Source organism: Coenobita brevimanus, chromosome 102 (genome assembly GCF_032717465.1).
Source record: "Coenobita brevimanus isolate Jiangsu-jjx chromosome 102, ASM3271746v2, whole genome shotgun sequence".
Taxonomy (NCBI): Eukaryota; Metazoa; Arthropoda; class Malacostraca; order Decapoda; family Coenobitidae; genus Coenobita; species Coenobita brevimanus.
In genome coordinates, this window is record NC_137055.1 from 32,111,799 (window position 1) to 32,130,868 (window position 19,070).

Consider the following 19,070-nt stretch of genomic DNA (forward strand, 5'->3'; position numbering starts at 1 on the left):
GTTTTTAATGACATGTTTGTGGGTCTTGGGGAAGATCAGTAAATTCTGTTTTAATGAAACTCACTTCAACAAACAGCCCATCTTCAGTCTCGCGTCACTTCAGACAACAGGCGACCTTTAACCTCTTGGCCACCACCTCCTTATTGATGCACAAACATGTATTCTTCCACTTCATCGGACGCACCAGACATGCTACTGACCTCAGTAGCCTCACCAGACTTACAACTAGGACTGTCTGAGGGAGGTGACACCTATTGTCCGCCTCAGTTTTTCTCACATCATACCGTATATCTCATTACTTTCCCATACAATAAGTCAAATTCCAGACTCACCTCGAGAAATTCGAAGCTTTCCTCTGGCCTCGACACAAGAATCCCCATTCTTCGGGAGAAGTTTAGGTAAGTAAAAAAAAAAAAAATACTACAGTTTTAGTGATAAAACCATCAAAAAGCCCACAGTCATCCCTAAAACTTTAGCATGAAGAAGACATGATTTTTTTTTTTTTTTTTTTCGTAGAATACCTTCCTCAAAACAGTACAACAATCAAGGATGTGCAACCAGTTGTATGCAGTGACAAGTCCAATGAGTCTGCCTTAGGTTCAATGCACAACCACCATGGGCCTTCAGTCTAAATATTGGCACGGCAGTCTCCGCCCACAATTAAAAAAAAAAAAAAAAAAAAAAAAAAAAACAGTCTCTTGAACCACAGACAAATGATACATCAAATTAAACTTTTGCTCATTCATATATTTAATTGGCGTGCATATTTATCAGGTTAATGGGCGCTGGCCTAAATTAGTTAATTTGGCATACTTGTCTGGTATACTAAGACGACGTCATTATCTTGGTGGCAACTTTGCACCAACAACACCATGGCCTCAGTTCGGTAGTCAGCAGGGTTTGGAAAACCCACTTAATCTAAAAACCGGAAGAATGCATCCTTGCCTGACATATCATCTATTTCTTTGGCTACATTATTTTGGCAGAGTATCAATCCCTTGCCAGGGAAAGTATTTGCCATATCTCCCCAGCAACCATCCGCCGATGCCACAGAAGTAGGCTACGTTCATTCCCCAGGGTAGTTTCGTATAACCAAAACTTAATTATTTTATCACCATTGCTGGATGTTCATGGTCTTTTGCAGAATGGTCTGTCCATTAGCAGGACACCCCACTGCCAATGGACCTTTAAGTCAATCTGGTCGTCTTGCATCACTTCCTTCCATCATCACTTACCCTGATTTCTCCAAACCATTTAAACTGTACACCAATGCCTGATACCAAGGCCTTGAGGCGGTCTACACCCAACTCATAGAGACAGGGAAAACAATCCACTGCTCCAGCCAAAGTATCACAGAATCCGAACCACATCGTGGGACTACAAAGAAAGAGTAACAGAGCACCTTGCTTTCGAAAACAAAGGTAATGGCCACTCGAAGGGAAGATGATATGTGGCATGGTAGAAGAGGAGATTAGTATGGCACAAGGAAAAGAAGCAGAACAAGAGAAAGCAATGGCATGATGAAATTAGCATCTAAAAAAAAAAGGTGGCCATAACAAGAATCCAGTCGAAAACGACGTCAGTTTCTAGTTTCACCAATATGAGAGGTCTCCCCTGACTTGAACATGTCTAGTAGTTGTAAGAATATATAAATATGACTTAATACTAAACACTGTGAAGTTTATTTCACTGTCGTAGAGTATTTTCTACGTTGCAACCAAAACTCCCATTGCCGGTTTGACGTGGTAAGTTATTGCCTTACTGGTCCTACCCCTAGATGCAGCATAAAAACTAACAGTGACCGTTTTCTCTCCCCTCATTTCTTATTGGTTAATGAAAGCTGGAGAAATGTCGTTTGTAAACGTTGGATGAGAGTTTAGAATAAACATATTCCCAGGTTTTATCAACAGAATTGCTCAAAATGTTCTCTTGCATCTTAGCGATTCTTCAGTGAGATCCTTCCTATTTTCACATTCTACACAAAGTTTTACGCATCAAGAGCCTTCTCATCAGTATTGCTGTCCTGCTGCTATCAATTTTCAACAGTATTATATTTAGTACTAAAATCACAGTCCACACAAAAAATGAGTTCTTCATTTCCATATATTCAACTTTCGATGTTTTGCGCAGCAGTGCTGCATGGAATATTATCGGCAGTTCTGTTGTCCTATCAACTCTCCATATATACTTTAAATGCACAGTTATCGTATCACGTTCCTTCACCGTCTTTGTAATGCTTAAATATGGGTTAATATAAACACTGAACATTACCTCACTTGTCGCGTTATGCATAAACTGATTTACTCGTATATGGACATCGTTTCCGCTCAGTTCATTATTTGAATACAGTTAAAATGCTGCTGTAAGGGCCACGACGTCGATCAAAGTAGTCATTATCCCTCCTGGGACCACTATGCAAACCGGACGAGACTGACTGATATAGTCAAGCCTTCAAATAAGTACCACCATTAAGCTATTATGAGCACTCAAAATGTTCTCTGTAAAGCACCGCAGTACCAATTACAGTTGGTCGTGACCGTTCATTTGGCAGCAGAAAACCTCGACATAAGGAAAATACCTACCATTTCTCTGAGTGTGAGCATGATGTCTCTTTCTCTATCTTTTCCCCAGGTGAGTGAGCCAACCAAGCTAGCCCAGGACCCCGACCTGGCCAGGAGGCTGTGGGACATTAGTGAGCGCCTGGTCAACCTTACACCCGAGGAGAAGCACTACTAACAACACCACAGTGTTCACACTATCGAGGCACTCTTCTGGGTGACAGCAGCACACTTTGTACCAACTATTTTACATTTTAATAAAATACATTGCCAACCTTCATATTGACACTTGTTGATAGTAAAATTATAAAATTCACGGTAGACATCATAGATTGAACACATTCCTGCATTTGGATCTTTTCCTGATATTGTGTTGCAGTTCGCTCTGAGTCTTCACACAGTTACTAAATTTTACCACTTTTCATTTGTATTAAGCAGCTCTGACCCAGAATGAAACACTCAGGTGTGACCAACAACAATTCATGGACAGGCTTCTCTGAGGCAGAGAATACCATCAGCTATACTACCTTTACGTTCATGATGAATATACGGCAGGGGATACAGGATCGTCTAATAATTAACACCTCGTTTGCTTCTCACTTTCTTCTGCCCAGTAATCTCCAAAGCTGAAAGAAACTTTGAATATTTCTTTACCATTGATGAATCTCATTGATAACAATGTATCAGGGAGGAAAGTGATGGGCATGCTGAGAAATAGTAGCAGGACTTCTGTGCCTGACTATAAGCAGCTTGATGATGACATATCATTACAGATGATAAAGGTGTTGCTGTTGTTCCAGTGGACTGCAGGAAACCGTCCACTTCTGCCAGGCACTAGATAGATCTTTTACTGAGCACATGTTGAAGGATTGTATGTGCGGTGAAAGTTGCGTGACTGAGGTAAATTAAGTGTATTGTGATGTGGTGGGCTGCATTGCACTGAGGGCACAGTCTGTTGTTTGACAGTTGTATTTTGTGATAGAACTGAAGCAGGGCTGGCTAGGTATATTCGCGTCTCACTGGGTAGGGCCATTTCTGTGCAACACATTGGTGATGGGAGTCATGATGGATATTGTCCGACTGGAAGTGTGCCTGTTTAGATAAGGTTGAGCTTTGGCTCGTATAATTTATTGTTGTTCAGATAATCTGTTTATCAGTTTGGGAGTAGCGGCTAGAGACGCAACATAACTGAGCTACTTTTTTCAGTAGCGAGTACCTGTAGTCCAGTACTTTTTAGAAAGAGTAGCGAAACAGTAGCAACGATACATTTCTGAGGTATTCCAAACGCTGCTTGGTACTCATATCCGTGTTCGCGGTAGACGAGATTGGTCAAGTCTGAGTCTGGTGTACGCCAGACGCCAGTGGTCCGTTGCTATGGTTGCCATCTGGTTATATTAGTAACCAGACTGGCAAATTTCATAATGAAAAATAATTTTGGCAATGAAACATTATTTGGTTTAACCTTAAATTCCCTGGTGAATACGTAGGTGTATTGTTCATAAACTTTATTCAGTCGAGGTGCCAGTGCTGCAATATATTTCCTGTGGATATTATTAGCGATTACTTTAAACAAAAACCTTGTTCCTTGATATATACAGAATATGGGCCTATAGCTCATTTTTAACGCGGTAAGCATAAATCTTGTAGTGAAGAAACTAATGTGGTATTAATTTCCAAGGGGTTTAGTTATTTTAGATTTACGTGAAAGTAAACTACAATAGACATTCAGAGATGGCAACACGCGTGCCTACCAACTGATCAGCAAAATATGTTAGGAATCTACATTATCATAGTGCAACTTATAACAGATAGCAGCCACCAAAAATAATACGTGAGTCTTAAAACTGATTATATAGTAGTCGTAGCCGAGTAACTATGTGAGGAAGTAACTTCAGTTCACTTGTAGTCGGTGACAGGAGAAGTTAAAGATGGATACTGGGTCTTGATTGTAGTTTATCTTAAAAGGGAAAGTTTAAGTTGAATACTGTATTACACAGGGGCGTATAAATTATATGCTAGCTAAGTTCTCGCTGGACCCCTCTTCTCTCTCTTTACAACCTCTCGCTTCTGTAGCTAGGCTCCTTCTGCCTGTCTAATTCCTCCTTTCTTGTGTAGGAGAGCTTGTGTCAAGTGTACTGGACGTATGTGCGAGTTCTAGTAGTTTGTGTGTGTCTGTGTGTATGTAGCGTTTCCGGTGCACATCTGGCATTCCTTTACTGTAATCTTGTAAACACATTTCCATTCCCATACCTAGCTTGATTATCATGTTTTTAAGACTACACATCTATGTTGCTATCTATTATGAGTTGCACTATGATAAAACTACACATCTATGTTGCTATCTATTATGAGTTGCACTATGATAAGACTAGATATCTATGTTGTTATCTATTATGAATTGCACTTTGATAATGTAGATTCCTAACAAATAGGTGACTTCGACCTGTGATCATGACCTTCAATAGATTACTCTCAAGATGAATAACTTCGTTCTTGCCCGACTCTTAACCATTAACCAACATTGGATCAAATAAGAGCAATGTCTTTGAGTGGACATCGCCTCTTGATCTTGACCTGCCATCTTTCCCTGTAACATTGAGAGTTGTTTGACTGTTCTCATAATCGAATCGCCTTATCACTGTTTTAACGTAAATTTATCCACTAAGTTTGATTTATATAGGATGATAATGGTTTATGTTAACATTGTCATGTCATCTTGGCTTATGAAATACTGTATTATTCTCGAAACAATAAGTCAGGTTTTGGTTGTTCTTCAACTCATCCTCCAAGTTTGATCCAATTCAGATCGAAACTGTTTTAGTTATATTGTTCTTTCATTGACTTAAAGGTCAATATTTGACCTTGCCCTGTGACCTTGACCTTTGACTGATTGCTCTCAAAATTGAGTCTCTTCATTCTTGCCAGACCCTTAATTCTTCCACTAAGTTTAGTTTAAACCAGATCAACACCCTTTGACATGAACATACCCCTTGACTTTGTCCTTTGACCTTTTCCAATGGTTTTGTCATATGACTGATTATCAAAAGTGAATCCTTTTATTCTTGTCCTACTCACAGTTGTTCCATAAAGTTTGGTCTAAATCTATTAAAAACTATATGTTGACCTTGGCCTTTAACCTTGATCCTTGACATGTTGTTCAGTACCTGACGAAATGTAACGAATGCCTAATTTGCTTACCGGACATTTACCGCAGTTGTCTTCAGAAAGACAGCAACTTGCTAAGCTGTACACTGTAGTAAAAGCATTCAAATGCTGACTTCGCTTTTTGCCCACTAACAAAAATTACTTTAACCACATCTCTTAGTGCGCTCCAGTTCGGGGCGTAGTCACATCTCCTACAAAACTAACAAAAGTTGGAGTGCGCCACATTTCCTACACATAGTCAGTCATATTTCCTACTCAAAAACAAATATCCAGCACATTTCCTACACAAAAACTGTGTACCCAGTATATCTCCTACACAAAATGGTGCATCCGGCGTAACTCCAACAGTTACACTGTCATATGCGGAGGAAACACAGTTGCATTATGCAAGAAAGAATAAAATACGCTGGAGAATATTATTGTGGGAAAATGTTTTATTTCTCTTTTAAAAGATACGTATACAAAATGAAACTGTAAAACAAGATAGTTAAATATACCAGATTATAGCAATAATTCACTTGTCAGTAGGCTTTCGGTTGCAGCTGATTTTTGTGAAGTTCCAAAATTGCTCACTTGGTTGGGACATGCATTTTTAAAATTGGATTTCGTGAACACATTCATTTCAATTGAACTTTTTAAATGAATACCTCAAGCCTGTCATGAATGATGGTACAAGTGGGACATTTGGCAGGGTAGTTATTATCTGCTGCTGCCACAAGAATAACTATGCAGTCTGCACAGAAGGCAGCGTGTCGGCTGGGCAGAAGAACCACTGTACTTTCCCTTCGCCTTAGGCAGATGCTGTACTGAAGTTCGGGAGGAAGATCTTGTGCACCAGCTCCGTTGTTGTCAGGGCCTTGCTGCTCATCCTCACTCTCATCAGAACTGTCCCCAGGATGTTGGAATGCTGAAACAGAGGTAAGCGACAGCATTGATGTATTGGGTCAATGCATATGTTCCATTCTGGAATTTGTCTTCGCAGTTCTGCCTGCATTCAGTGTTTCTGACAAATTTCTTTTTCTGACAAGTAATCTCCAAGCCAGCATCCAGAAGCTCAAAGTCCTTAATTGTGTCTGCTACCAGATTGTTCAAATGTGTCAGGAAAGTGTAGATGTTCGGCACTGCTGGCGGACAGTGGCTTTCAGTCTGCTGTACTATGACTCTGCATCATTATTAGTTCCACGACCAAAACTGAAGACAGAGAGCCGTTCTGACGTGACTTTTCCAATCCAGTAATCTGTGATGTAGGTTTTAAATGCAGTGATCTTTGCCTGGGAATGATCATTCACGTCAAAATTTTCTTAGAACAAATAGTTAACTGCTTCATGCATCCGGTTGGCCGGCACATAACTTAGTGTCATGATCTTTTTGTCCCACTTATTAAACTGCCTGTTGTCGTTGTACAGTTGTACAGTTGTGAAAAGTGGAAATGACAGCCCCAAGTCTGAACCTGTGGCCAGCAAGAGCGAATTGCTTTACCAGAACTGCTTTCAAAATCACCCATTGCTTGTTCGGGATTCAGGTTGGGGATGAGTTCCTTCACTTTTTGCATTGCAAGATCATACAACTTTTGAGACTTTTGAGATCATCAAGATAAAGATGAGTGGGAGTGAATGACCTTTGTAAATGCCAAGCAATGTGAAGAGCTGGTAGAAGAGTGCTGGCACAGTGTAAAAATTACTGTCAATACTCCATTCGTTACTTGTGGTGATCAGTGCTGCCAGTGTTAGAGAGTAAAAGATCATTGCCAAATGGCCACTTCCCTGATCTCTGATGACAGCTCTAAGGTTTCCGTTGAAAACCTGGGCCTCTGGGCTCTCCAGAATGTTGGCACATTCCTCTGCAGTGTGTGGCTGCCTCGGTTGAATGCGGTGCTTGGCTTGAAGCATGCTGCGCTCGGCAGATGGGAAGGACACTTCTGCTCCATGTGGATGATGTTTTGTTACCCGCCTGAAGATGTCGCAGTTGCTGGTAGAGCCCACTTCCTCAGCAGTCGTCCTCATGAAATCGTTCCTCAGGTCTGTTGCGTCACAGTCGGATGCTTCATGTGTCAGGACTCCATATTAAAATAATACAAATCATAAGAGACAGGAACACCAGTCAAAGTAGGTGTGGGAAAGGGAAATGTGTCTGCTAGATTTATAAAGGAATGTCAGATGTGCACTAGAAGTGCTACATACACACAGACACACAGGCATCTAGAAACTTCACACATGGGCAGTACTCGTGACACAAGCTCTCCTACACTAGAAAGGAGGAATTAGACAGGCAGAAGGAGGCTAGCGACAGAGGCGAGAGGTTGTAGAAAGAGGGAGAGAGAAGAGCAGAGGGGTTTAGCGAGACAGTCTAGACTCTAGGAGGTAATACCGGGACTCTATACACAGTCATTACTCGTTTTATGATGTTTCGGTTTACGATATTTCGCTACAACGATAATAGAAAAGTTCCACCCCAAAATTCGATTTACAATAAATTTCCCGCTATAACGATTTTGTCATCGGAAAGCGCCAGCAGTGTTACCAGATCTAGCATAATTTTATATTTTTAGCATAATCGGAGGTTAATTCATAGGCTAGCACAATATATGGCATACTCATGAATGTAAAATAATTTTGGCTTAATTTTCGTACATTTGGCATGAATATAGAATAATTTGAGAAAAATGAGAGAAATAACAGTGGAATATGAAAGCAGTAATAGAAATCCAATGGAAATAAACAGTCATGTTTATACGACAGTAGCTATTATTCCATGTTTCATAGACAGTTGTGTTTAGTGTGTAGTTTTAAGGAGCTTCAGTATAAAAAAAAAAATAGTCTTGTTTATGAGTTGCTAATTGGCTGTGATCATGGGCTAATCTTCTTATTCAGTCACCTTTATTAGCTAATAACAGAAATTTTAACAAACGTAATTCCTTGTAGTAGAGTGGCTAAGTGCAGTGATGGACTTTTTTTCTTTTTTTTCATTCAAATGCTGGTAGCTAATGGTCATAAGCAAATATTATGTAGACAGTGGAAGGATTATGATACCGATCTCATTTCAGTCAAAAAATGTTTAGCCTTGTTTAATCTGTTACAACTGAAAGTCAGTTTTATGTTCTTATTCAGTATTATCACCAATGAGATCTGTGCAGTGCAGTTGACCTGTGCTAACTATTACCAATGCAATGAGATCTGTGCAGTGCAGTTGACCTGTGCTATTACTAATGCTTACTGAGGGCTGTATGACAGTTCACTGTGAAAAACAAATCTAACTCTGAAAGTTAGCGTAAAGTTGGCATAATATTATCACCCCAGTAGCATAATTTTGCTGGTTTCAACATAATTTTAAATGGAGTCTAGCATAATTTGGCAATGGAGATCTGGTAACACTGAGCGCCAGGCACACGCAAGGTGACCGTCGCAGCGTCGCTTGTCCCAGGCAAGACGGCGGCCCCGGCTTGCAGGAATTGTTATGGTTCAGGTCCCGCCACCCCTTCAATACACTGTCTTTTCAACTTGTTCATGTGTGTCCCCCTGTTATCGTCACCTCTCAGCCAAACATCGTACTACAAGACAGTAATCCCTAACACTGAAAACTGACAAGCACAGGCATAGGTGGAGACACTCTAGCACAGTCTGGTGCACTAGCCATCACTGCTTCCCAAGTTCTGCCTTCTTTATTGTACGAACAGTTGACTCATTCACCCCAAACATACGGTTCCGAGACAATTCCCCGTAAAGTCAATTCACCGTCAAAACATGGACGATTCCCCGTCAGGACATTTCGCACAATGTGACTTATAATATATTATATAATAATCAAAGGGCTCCCATATTGTTCGCAGTCTCCCCATGGTGGCTTCCGATGCTACGCTACCTTGTGTGTTGGAAACTCACCAAATTAATTACCAAGGGGAGAATATATGGATGTAATGGGGTGTATAAAAGCCTGCGTTGCATACAGGCACAAAAAGGAACCAACACACGACAATCACGAAGATAAAAATAGTTCAACATAACGTCCTACACTGGAGAGGAAGAAGCTTAGGTCTCAGCAACATCTACAGAAAACTAGAAGCAGATATCATCCTCATAAACAGCCATGGAACAACAGATCAAAACCCACTGAGAATACCGGGCTATGAGATCCATATCTCAAATTTCACAGAGAACATCCACGATGCAACAGCCATTGCAATTAGAACTTCGGTCCCACACAAAATCTATGATGACTTCATTTCAGACCTCCTAGCAATAGAAATAAACACCAATACAGGCACTATCATCATCTCAACTCTTTACCAACCTCCTACTAGACCCTACCATCCTACAGCTGATTTCTGCCAACTCTTCCGTAGGAACATCCCAGTGTATATGATCGCAGACTTAAAAGCAAACCACCCCATACTAGGATACAGAACCACAAATATAAACGGCAAACAAATCAATCACATGATCCGCAATGGAATAATACAACACTTAGGACCCCACTTCCCAACAGACTACTCACATAACGCTGCCACCACACCTGAAATAATTCAAACAAATTACAGAACATATCACAACACACATATTGAACAAGGCCCACTAACAACAAGCGATCATATACCAATTATCTTCACCATTTCTACAACTCCCATTCTAACCCCTACCCCTCCCAGACCATGGTTCGCAAGAGCAAATTGGGAACTGTTCCAAGAGGAAATAATTCAAAATATGCCAGAATATGAGGAAATATCTGAAGCTTCTCTAGAAGAAAAAGATGCTGGAATATAGCACTGGTACACCACCATCAACAGGGCCAAAAACAACCATATTCCCACCACCCTCCCACACACACCACACATCCAGCATACACAGAACCTAATTGCTCAATTCAATTACCTAAGAAACCACAGCTCCAGGTACGGATGGACACTCCCGCACTATCACAGATACATAGAATTCAGGGACACAATACACGAGACATTACTTGAAGAATCCAACACTCATTGGTACTACACAATACATCATCTCTCAACACTTTACAAATACCCACCAGACTTTCGGAAAAAAACTAAATCAGCTATCCGGAAATCACACACCAAAAACACACTACTTACTAGACAATAACAACAACAGACACTACACATCTGCTGATCAAGAAAGACTACACAGAGACATATGGAGTAGAATATATGAAGATGAAGATGAAGGTGATGATGACATTACACAGATGGTCTCTGATTTCCTCTACGAGAACTTGTACCGCATCACACCCTACAACCAAGCAGACCCAAGAAGACTAAAGCAAGGCAACCCACTCTTAACATCCCCCATAACTTCGAGAGAAATCAAAAACATTTTAAACAAAATTAGAAAAGCCAGCCCTGGTAATAGTGGATTAATAAAAACAACTACCAGAAATTGCTATAGATAACCTTGCAAATATTTTCAATGCAGCGTTTTCAGCTGGGTATTTTCCGGACACCTGAAAGAAAGCCACCATCAAGCTCATCCCAAAACCTAATAAATCTCCCAGGCTGCCGGAAAATTATAGACCAATATCCCTACTGAAGGTACCGAGCAAATTACTGGAAAAAGTTATTAATCATAGATTAAGAATTCATCTTGAAAGCGAAAACCTATACAATAAACACCAATACGGCTTTCGACGAGGTCTAGGAACCGCCCATGCACTAGCCATAGCCACAGAACAAATAGCACAAAACAAAGCTGATAGGGGAGTGCCAAGTAATACTCAGAGATATCACCAAGGCCTTCAACAGAGTCTGGCATATGGGCTTAAAATACAATATATTACAGCTTGAACTCCCCACCATCATAGAAAAACTACTTTGCGATTTCCTGGACGACAGAAAGGCCAGAATATCCATTGATCAACACCTGGGAACGTCTTTTCCCCTTGGCTGTGGTGTCCCTCAGGGAAGTGTTCTGTCACCCACACTATCTTTCTCTACACAAAAGATTCTCCCCCCTCTATCAACGGCCTCAACATAGTATACGCTGACAACATCACCCAAATTATTGGTTACCCCGGACAATCAAAGAATATGATGAAAATAAAAGCAGAGCAGGAAATTAATAGAATCAATCATATATATATGAACAACAATGGAGAATTAAAACTAATGTAAATAAATTCACCCCAATAGCACTAGGATCCAGAAACAACCCTCCACTATTAACAAACAATAATTTAATTCAATACCAAGGACAGGGTAAATCTCTAGGCCTTAAAATCCCAAGTAATGGATACAGCAAACACGTACAAGACAGAGAGAACCAAGGAGAGTAAGCCTTGAGGAAATTGTTTAGATTCAGACACCTCCCAATCAAAATTAAAACTAACTTAGTAAATGTCATGGTTATCCCTACTCTCGACTACCCACCCATACCAATACACAATAAGTAACACCCAAATAAAGAAACTACAAAGAACACAAAACAAAGCACTCAGATGGGCCACTGAACAAAGATAACCATACACTCTCATCACAAGACAAATACGTGAATACACCGACAGTGAACCACTCAACGCGTACACAAACAAGCACTTAAAATATGGGAATCCCTTCACCAACAAGACAATAATTCCTACCAAAATTTAATTCAAAACTCAATCAGTAAAAACAGATATCATGACAAGCTATTCCCAAGCAGTCTGGAAAAAATACAGACCCCCCCCCCCAGTCCCAATATACAACTAGATAGCTAGTTCAAGACCAACATACATACAGTCAATACAAAATAAGTCCAACAAACTCACAAAAAAAAAAAAAAAATCATCACAACACCAAAAACACAACTCAAATCAACAATAACATCACCCAGACCCAGCAAGGTGGACTGCCCACCAACTTTTATGCGCCTTCTATCCTTCATCTTTCCTCCTTTCCTTTCTTCCTCTGCCTTCCTCATTTTCCCACTTTCTTCCTTTAAAAAAAAAAAAAAAAAAAAAAAAAAAACTAGGACTCCTCTTTGGCTCAGTGGTAACGTGCACGCGTAATAAGTGCGGGGGCTCGAGGTTGAATCTTGGCCAGGACAGTGTGATTAATTTATTAAGTTTCATTTCAGTTATTACACTGTATTTAATCTGTAAGGATCTTTTAATTGGAGTGTTTCCATGCGCTCTTCATTAATCTCTCAAAAGATAAGGTTCCTGTCCTTAGCTAAATGTAATATGCTCGTATGGTAATAGCAGGAACGAAATATAAAGAGGCGTTACCGAACTGAAGGGTTAAGTCTCGTATTACTGCCTCAGTGTCACCTACTGAAAGGTTTAACAACGATATCATTACTGCCTAGTGTCACCGTACTGAAGGGGTTCAGTGACATCATTACTGCCTAGTGTCACCATACTGAAGAGGTTAGCAGTGCTACCATTACTGCCTTAGTGTCACTGTACTGAAGGGGTTAAATGATAACATTACTGCCTTTGGGTTAACAGTGATATCATTACTTCCTAGTGTCACTGTACTGAAGGGGTTAATAGTGACAGCATTATTTCCTAGTGACACTGTACTGAATGGGTCAACAATAGTATTTCTCTCCTGGGATATCTCAGGATCAGTAAGGAAGCAAAAGTATCTTGTTTCCGGAAAACTGACCTAATTCACTGGATTAGTTTCCCTTTTGAAGCATAAAATTTTTCAGAAATGAATCAAGTTGATGCAATTGTCAAACTTTCCGAATTAATTTCCTGTTCATAATCATCTTTTTCGTACTTACTGGTCGTCGAGACCAAGACACCGTTGTGTGCTGATGGATTGTTGATGACAAAACTGATGAAAAAGATGAATGACTACTTGAGATCCTTAATTTAGTTATTAATGACAAGTGTGTGTGTGTGTGTGTGTGTGTGTGTGTGTGTGTGTGTGTGTGTGTGTGTGTGTGTGTGTGTGTGTGTGTGTTCTTACCTAATTATATCTTTACAGATATAAGTCAAGCTAGTCGTACTGTCCCGTGTATAAAACCATTTTTATCATACATATCCTTAAATTTATGAACAGTTTTGGCACACACTATTTCATTTGGTACTGCATTCCACTGATCAATTGCCCTATTTGGGTAACTGAATTTCCTTACGTCTGTATCGCCTCTCTTTTAATGTAGTTTTTTGCAGTGTCCTCTCGCTGATGCTTCCCCATAGGTTATACAGTATATTGATTCATGTCTATTTTCTCTTTCCCTGAGATGCGTTTATATAGCATAATCATGGCTCCTCTTTTCCTCCTCTCCTGTAGTGTTGGTAGATTCAGTTTTTCTAGTCTTTCTCCGTAGCTTTAGATCCCTTAAGCTTGATACCCATCTTTTAGCGGCCCTTTGTACTTTTTCAGTTTTATCTATGTGTTCTTTGAGATGAGGATTCCAGACTGCAGATGCATACTCCAGGGTTGGTCTGATGAATGATGTTATTACCTCTCTCAGCATGTCTTTACTTATATATGTGAATGCTGTTCTCATATTAGCATGCAGTGTGTACATGTTACGGTACCTTCTCACTGATGTGGTCAGCCGGAGATGGTCTGTTTTTGATAATCATTCCTACGTCCTTCTCCCTTTCTGATATGTGTAGGGTTGAACTTCCTGACTTATAATCTGGTCTTTTTTTTTTACCTTTACCAAACTTAATTATATAACACTTGTCCACATTAAATTCCATTTGCCATTTATTGCTCCATTCATGAGGCGTATTTAATTCTTCTTGTAGCTCTCTGCAAGAATCTGTTAATAATTTTCCTTTGTGTGTGTGTGTGTGTGTGTGTGTGTAATTCACCGGGTCGGTCAGGATCACTTGATGGTCGTGATCGTCAGCTTTTACCCTCCCGGAAGGGAGCTGAGAGCTCATATAGTCCGATCTAAGGGCAAGGCTGTGACCTTCACACACGCACACACCCGTCCCCTTGCTCAAGGGGGAGAGTAACCGCCCACTTCATCAGTGAAACTTTTCGCAACCTGAGCGAGGCGCGAACTCCCGTCTGCCAGATGGCAAGTGAGAACGCTACCACTGAGCCAGGCGAGCGGTGTGTGTGTGTGTGTGTGTGTGTGTGTGTGTGTGTGTGTGTGTGTGTGTGTGTGTGTGTGTGTGTGTGTGTGTGTGTGTGTGTGTGTGTGTGTGTGTGTTCTTCACAAGCTTAAGACAAAATACTATTAAGATAATGTTATCTTTCATCCAGTCCATATTTGCTTCATTAGGAGCGTCAGGACTCGAGGGGGAGGGGGGGGCTGAGACTAGGCTAATCAGTCTTTGCATTTAAGGCGACGGTAACCAGTTGCACTTTCCTGAGTGCATTATGTGAGCAACAATCCCGAACGACCTTTCGAATGTAAGACCGTATCGACCACATGTGATCAAAGCATCTAGAAACTCACTAGATCATCAGGTGCCCAGATGGTTATAAGGTTAATATCAGATGGAGTTATTGGTTTCCTGGGTCAAAGAAAACTATATGACTTGTCACTGTGACAAGCCTCTTCAGGACAGCATTCCATCATATGGATAGCGGGCACCTCCAGCGACCAACCTACAGTATGATAGTTCTGTATTATATATATATATATATATATATATATATATATATATATATATATATATATATATATATATATATATATATATATATATATATATATATATATTCTTTCATAAATTCATTATCTGTCGTCTTGCAGCTCACATCAAGATCTTCAAGTACTCTCTTGCCTCATACATTATAACCGTTAATTGTTGAACGTCACATGAAAATTAATGCTTAACCCACGTACTTGGGGGTGGGAGGGTAAAAAGCGCTCCTCATCTCCTTGCGTGATAAAATGATGATGTTGGCCATTGTCGGTCATCTTCACACACACATATCTCATCAACCATAACACTCATGATGATCAGTTAATTACCAAAATAATCAGTAACCCTTCCCCCTTGCAATGTAACTTTCCCAACACTGCTAGGTGGAATCGTTGAGAATTTAGGTGACGAGAAGAGGCAGATTTTGCCTATGCGAAGAGGCTATGTGCATCCAAGGTCTAGTGGCCTCGACTACCGCCTAGGCAGGTTGCTGCACGCTGCTCCATCTCCCTACCACACTGCCTCCTCCTCAGTCAAGAAATACGTTTCAAACACCCAGTACGTGTGGTGCTTTTCATTTCGCCCATTTTCCGGCCATTCCAGAGTGACAAAGTGGTCCATGGTGTGCGGGGAGTATTCTTCTTACGAATATAAATATACGTCCATATTATAACAATGCGTGTGGGGTAAGAAGAAGGCAAAAGGGGTGCAAGGAACAGCACGGTGGAATGAAGAGGTGAAACTAGCTGTCACAAAAGATGAAAGGATATAGTGAGTCGATAGGAAGCAGAGGCAGAGAGGAAGTTGGGAGACAGAAAAGAGTTATACACAGAGAGCAAGAGAGAGGTGAAAAGATACTATGAGATAGTAAGATGAGAGTGGATAAGGAATTTGGAAGAAATTTGAGTGTAAAATGGAAGGAATGGAAGAAAATGTTGTGGAAGGAGGTAAGGAGAGTTAGACTGGATGATAAAGAAGGTTGTAGGAGAGTGACATAAAAATGGTAGATTGCTAGTGGAGATGAGAGAAAAAGTGAGCAGATGGAGAGAACATTGAAATGAATTGTTAAACACAGAGAATGAATGTAATACAAGTATAAGTGGCTGGGAGAGGGAAGAAGGTGAGGAAAGAGGAAGAGATCAGTAGGATGGAAGTAGTGGAAGCAATGAAGAAAGAGAAAATGGGGAAAGCCCCAGCAATTGATGGAGTGTGTGGTGAATGCTGAAGCATAGGGGAGAAATACTAGCAGAATGGATATGGACGATGTCAGATTGGCCTAGGAGGAAGGCAGAGTTCCGAAGGATTGAAATCGAGGTATAATAATTCCCCATTACAAAGGAAAAGGGGAAAAAAAAAGTTGTGTTGACAATCATAAGGGCATGTGTCTTCTTAGTGTAACAGGAAAATTATGATAGGGAAGAAGACGTTTGGAGGATGAAGTGCTTGAAAGTGTACAGCAGGGAAGAAAGGTTGCTGGTTCTTTGAAAGCAGTTATAAGAAATTGGGAAGTAAGCATGGAAGTATAAAAGTCGCTGCATGATAGTTGTGTGATACCATCTCTAACGTATTGAAGTGAAGCTTGGACCTTGTTCGACGACCACAAGTCAAGAATGAGAGCAGTGAAAATGAGTTATATGAAAGGATCATGTGGAATTACATGGAGAGACGGACTTACAAATGAGGAAGTGAAGGAGCATTGTGGTGTGCTTGTGGATGTGATGGAAAGCATTTGGGAAATTACAGTGAGGTGGTTTGGCCGTATGGAGAGGATGGAGAGCGAGAGACTAACGAGGAAAGTATATGTGAGACAGAGGGGGGGAGAAGGAGGGGGAGACCGAGGATAAGGTGGAGAGATAGTGTATTATGAGAGAGGGGGGGTGTGAGCAGCGAAACTGCGGAGGACAGGGTGACATGGAGGCGATTGGTTTATGGCCACCCCTTACGGGATTAAGGCATCTGGCAATAGACAGTGTTTCGCTTACTGTGCTCTTTCGCTGACTCTGTGAGAATACATAAAACAGACGCTTATTTTCTAACCATGCTTTTTACTAAAAAAAAAAAAAAAAAAAAACTTATTCACTTACATCTTTTTTTTTTTTAATTCTTATTTACAAATAATATAAGTATACGCCCATGTCGTAAAATGTATACATGTCACTGTCGTCAAGTTTTTCACCTTATTTCATTAGAGTAAACCCTCACTTTATCGTGCTAACTGGCAGGAAACTTGGTTCAATAAACCCAAAATAAATCGGAGGGTCACCCCTTCAGGTGGGAATTCAAACACATAACTGAAAATTAGCGACTGCAGTATCATATGCTAGTTCTGTAAATAAACACTACTACACCCATTTTACACTAATTTGGCCTATAATTTCGCCCTTTTGCATCTTATTTCACATCCTTGTCATGGCACTTCTTCATGACTACCACAGTATTGCTGTAATCTGATATTACACCTCAAGCAATCACGATGGGGTGAGGGTAATGTCAATCCAAGGCAGGAAACATATGTTGTACACTGTACCTGTATGGATGGCTGTACACTGCTTACATTATCACTCATCTAGTTGGCTGTACACACAGTAAACTTTCACTCATCACTCTTGGCGAAGATGACTTCAGGTGGTTCTGGTGTCACGTCTGGTATAGAGAATCCTGAAGTGTTGGGGGTTGAGGTCTTGGAGGCTGTAATGCTGGATCCTGAGGCAATGTGTTGGCTGGCCGAAGAAGTTGATGCCAGAGACACAGTGGAGGTCTCTGACTCTTTGTGGATCCTCTTGCTAGCAGCAGAGGGCAGAGGCTTGAAAATTTGGAAGATCTTAGGCTGGTTCTTCCTTGGCTTTTACTGTTGCATTAACTCATGCTTGATGAGCCCATGACTTCGTAATGTTAAGCAAAAGGTCCTTGAGCTCTGTTTACGATGCTCAGGATTGTGTCTGCAGCATTAGTTCCTGCAGCTAGAGATGGTCCAGGTGGCTCCTCCTCCTCCTCCTTTTCTTCATCTTTTGCTGGTGTCCTGTCTTTATGGGGATCTGCCACAATCTCCTCCTCCACTTGGTGATGGTAGCCAGACATACCAGCATCCCCATCCAGCTACTCTTGCAGTAAGGTTCTCCAGCCCTACAGCTGCAAACGATTCTGCAGTCCTCGGTAGCTCAAACCCATCAAAATTATGCTGTGATGCTCGAGTATTGGGGATTTTGCGGAGACTGCTCCCATTCCTCAGTGTGACAAGTGGCACTTTTTTCATGTCTGTGCCCAGTTGAAGATTGCACCCTTAATGGTGTAAATCTTGAAATACGGCTGGGTTTTCTTGCTTTTGGTTTCATCACAATCGTCCAGGTCCATCCCATCCTCTGTCGCAACAAAACGCTGCTGCAGATGGAAGTTTCTTTAGTGCCTCTTGGCACTCTCTATGATTCCCTGGTCTATGGGCTGGATCATGGCAGTGAACAAGGCCCTGACTCGTTCATCCTTGCTGCACAGTTTGGTGGTGGAAGGATGGGTTGGGACATTGTCAAACAAGAGCACTGCTTTTGTTGCATCAGTACTGATGCTATACCTTTTTTGGTGCTGCCTCACAGAAGGGTCAAAGCTGTGTGATGGAACCAGGCATTAATGATATCCTGGGTAAACCAGGCAGCCTTGTTCCCATGGTACTCCAAAGAAAGCTTGGCCATGATGTCCTTGTGACCTGGGCCACTTGCTCTTGCTTATTGTGACTGGCTGTAGGTGATGAGAGCCATTAGCATTGGCACTTTCCAGGATACAGAGCTTCTCCATCATTGTTTGTGG

General features: G+C 41.0%; 1 protein-coding gene and 1 pseudogene across 1 annotated transcript in view; one reads left to right on the forward strand and one right to left on the reverse strand.

The window, feature by feature from the left end:
- Positions 1–2,736, forward strand: part of LOC145415450 (retinol dehydrogenase 13-like) — a 188,449-nt gene extending 185,713 nt beyond the window's left edge. Inside the window, exon 8 of the mRNA XM_080284727.1 lies at positions 2,632–2,736. Within this exon, the coding sequence (XP_080140853.1) occupies positions 2,632–2,736 (105 nt within the window). The remainder of the gene's footprint in view (positions 1–2,631) is intronic.
- A 3,622-nt stretch (positions 2,737–6,358) lies between these two features.
- LOC145415451 (uncharacterized) lies at positions 6,359–18,525 on the reverse strand (annotated as a pseudogene).
- Positions 18,526–19,070: the final 545 nt, after the last annotated feature.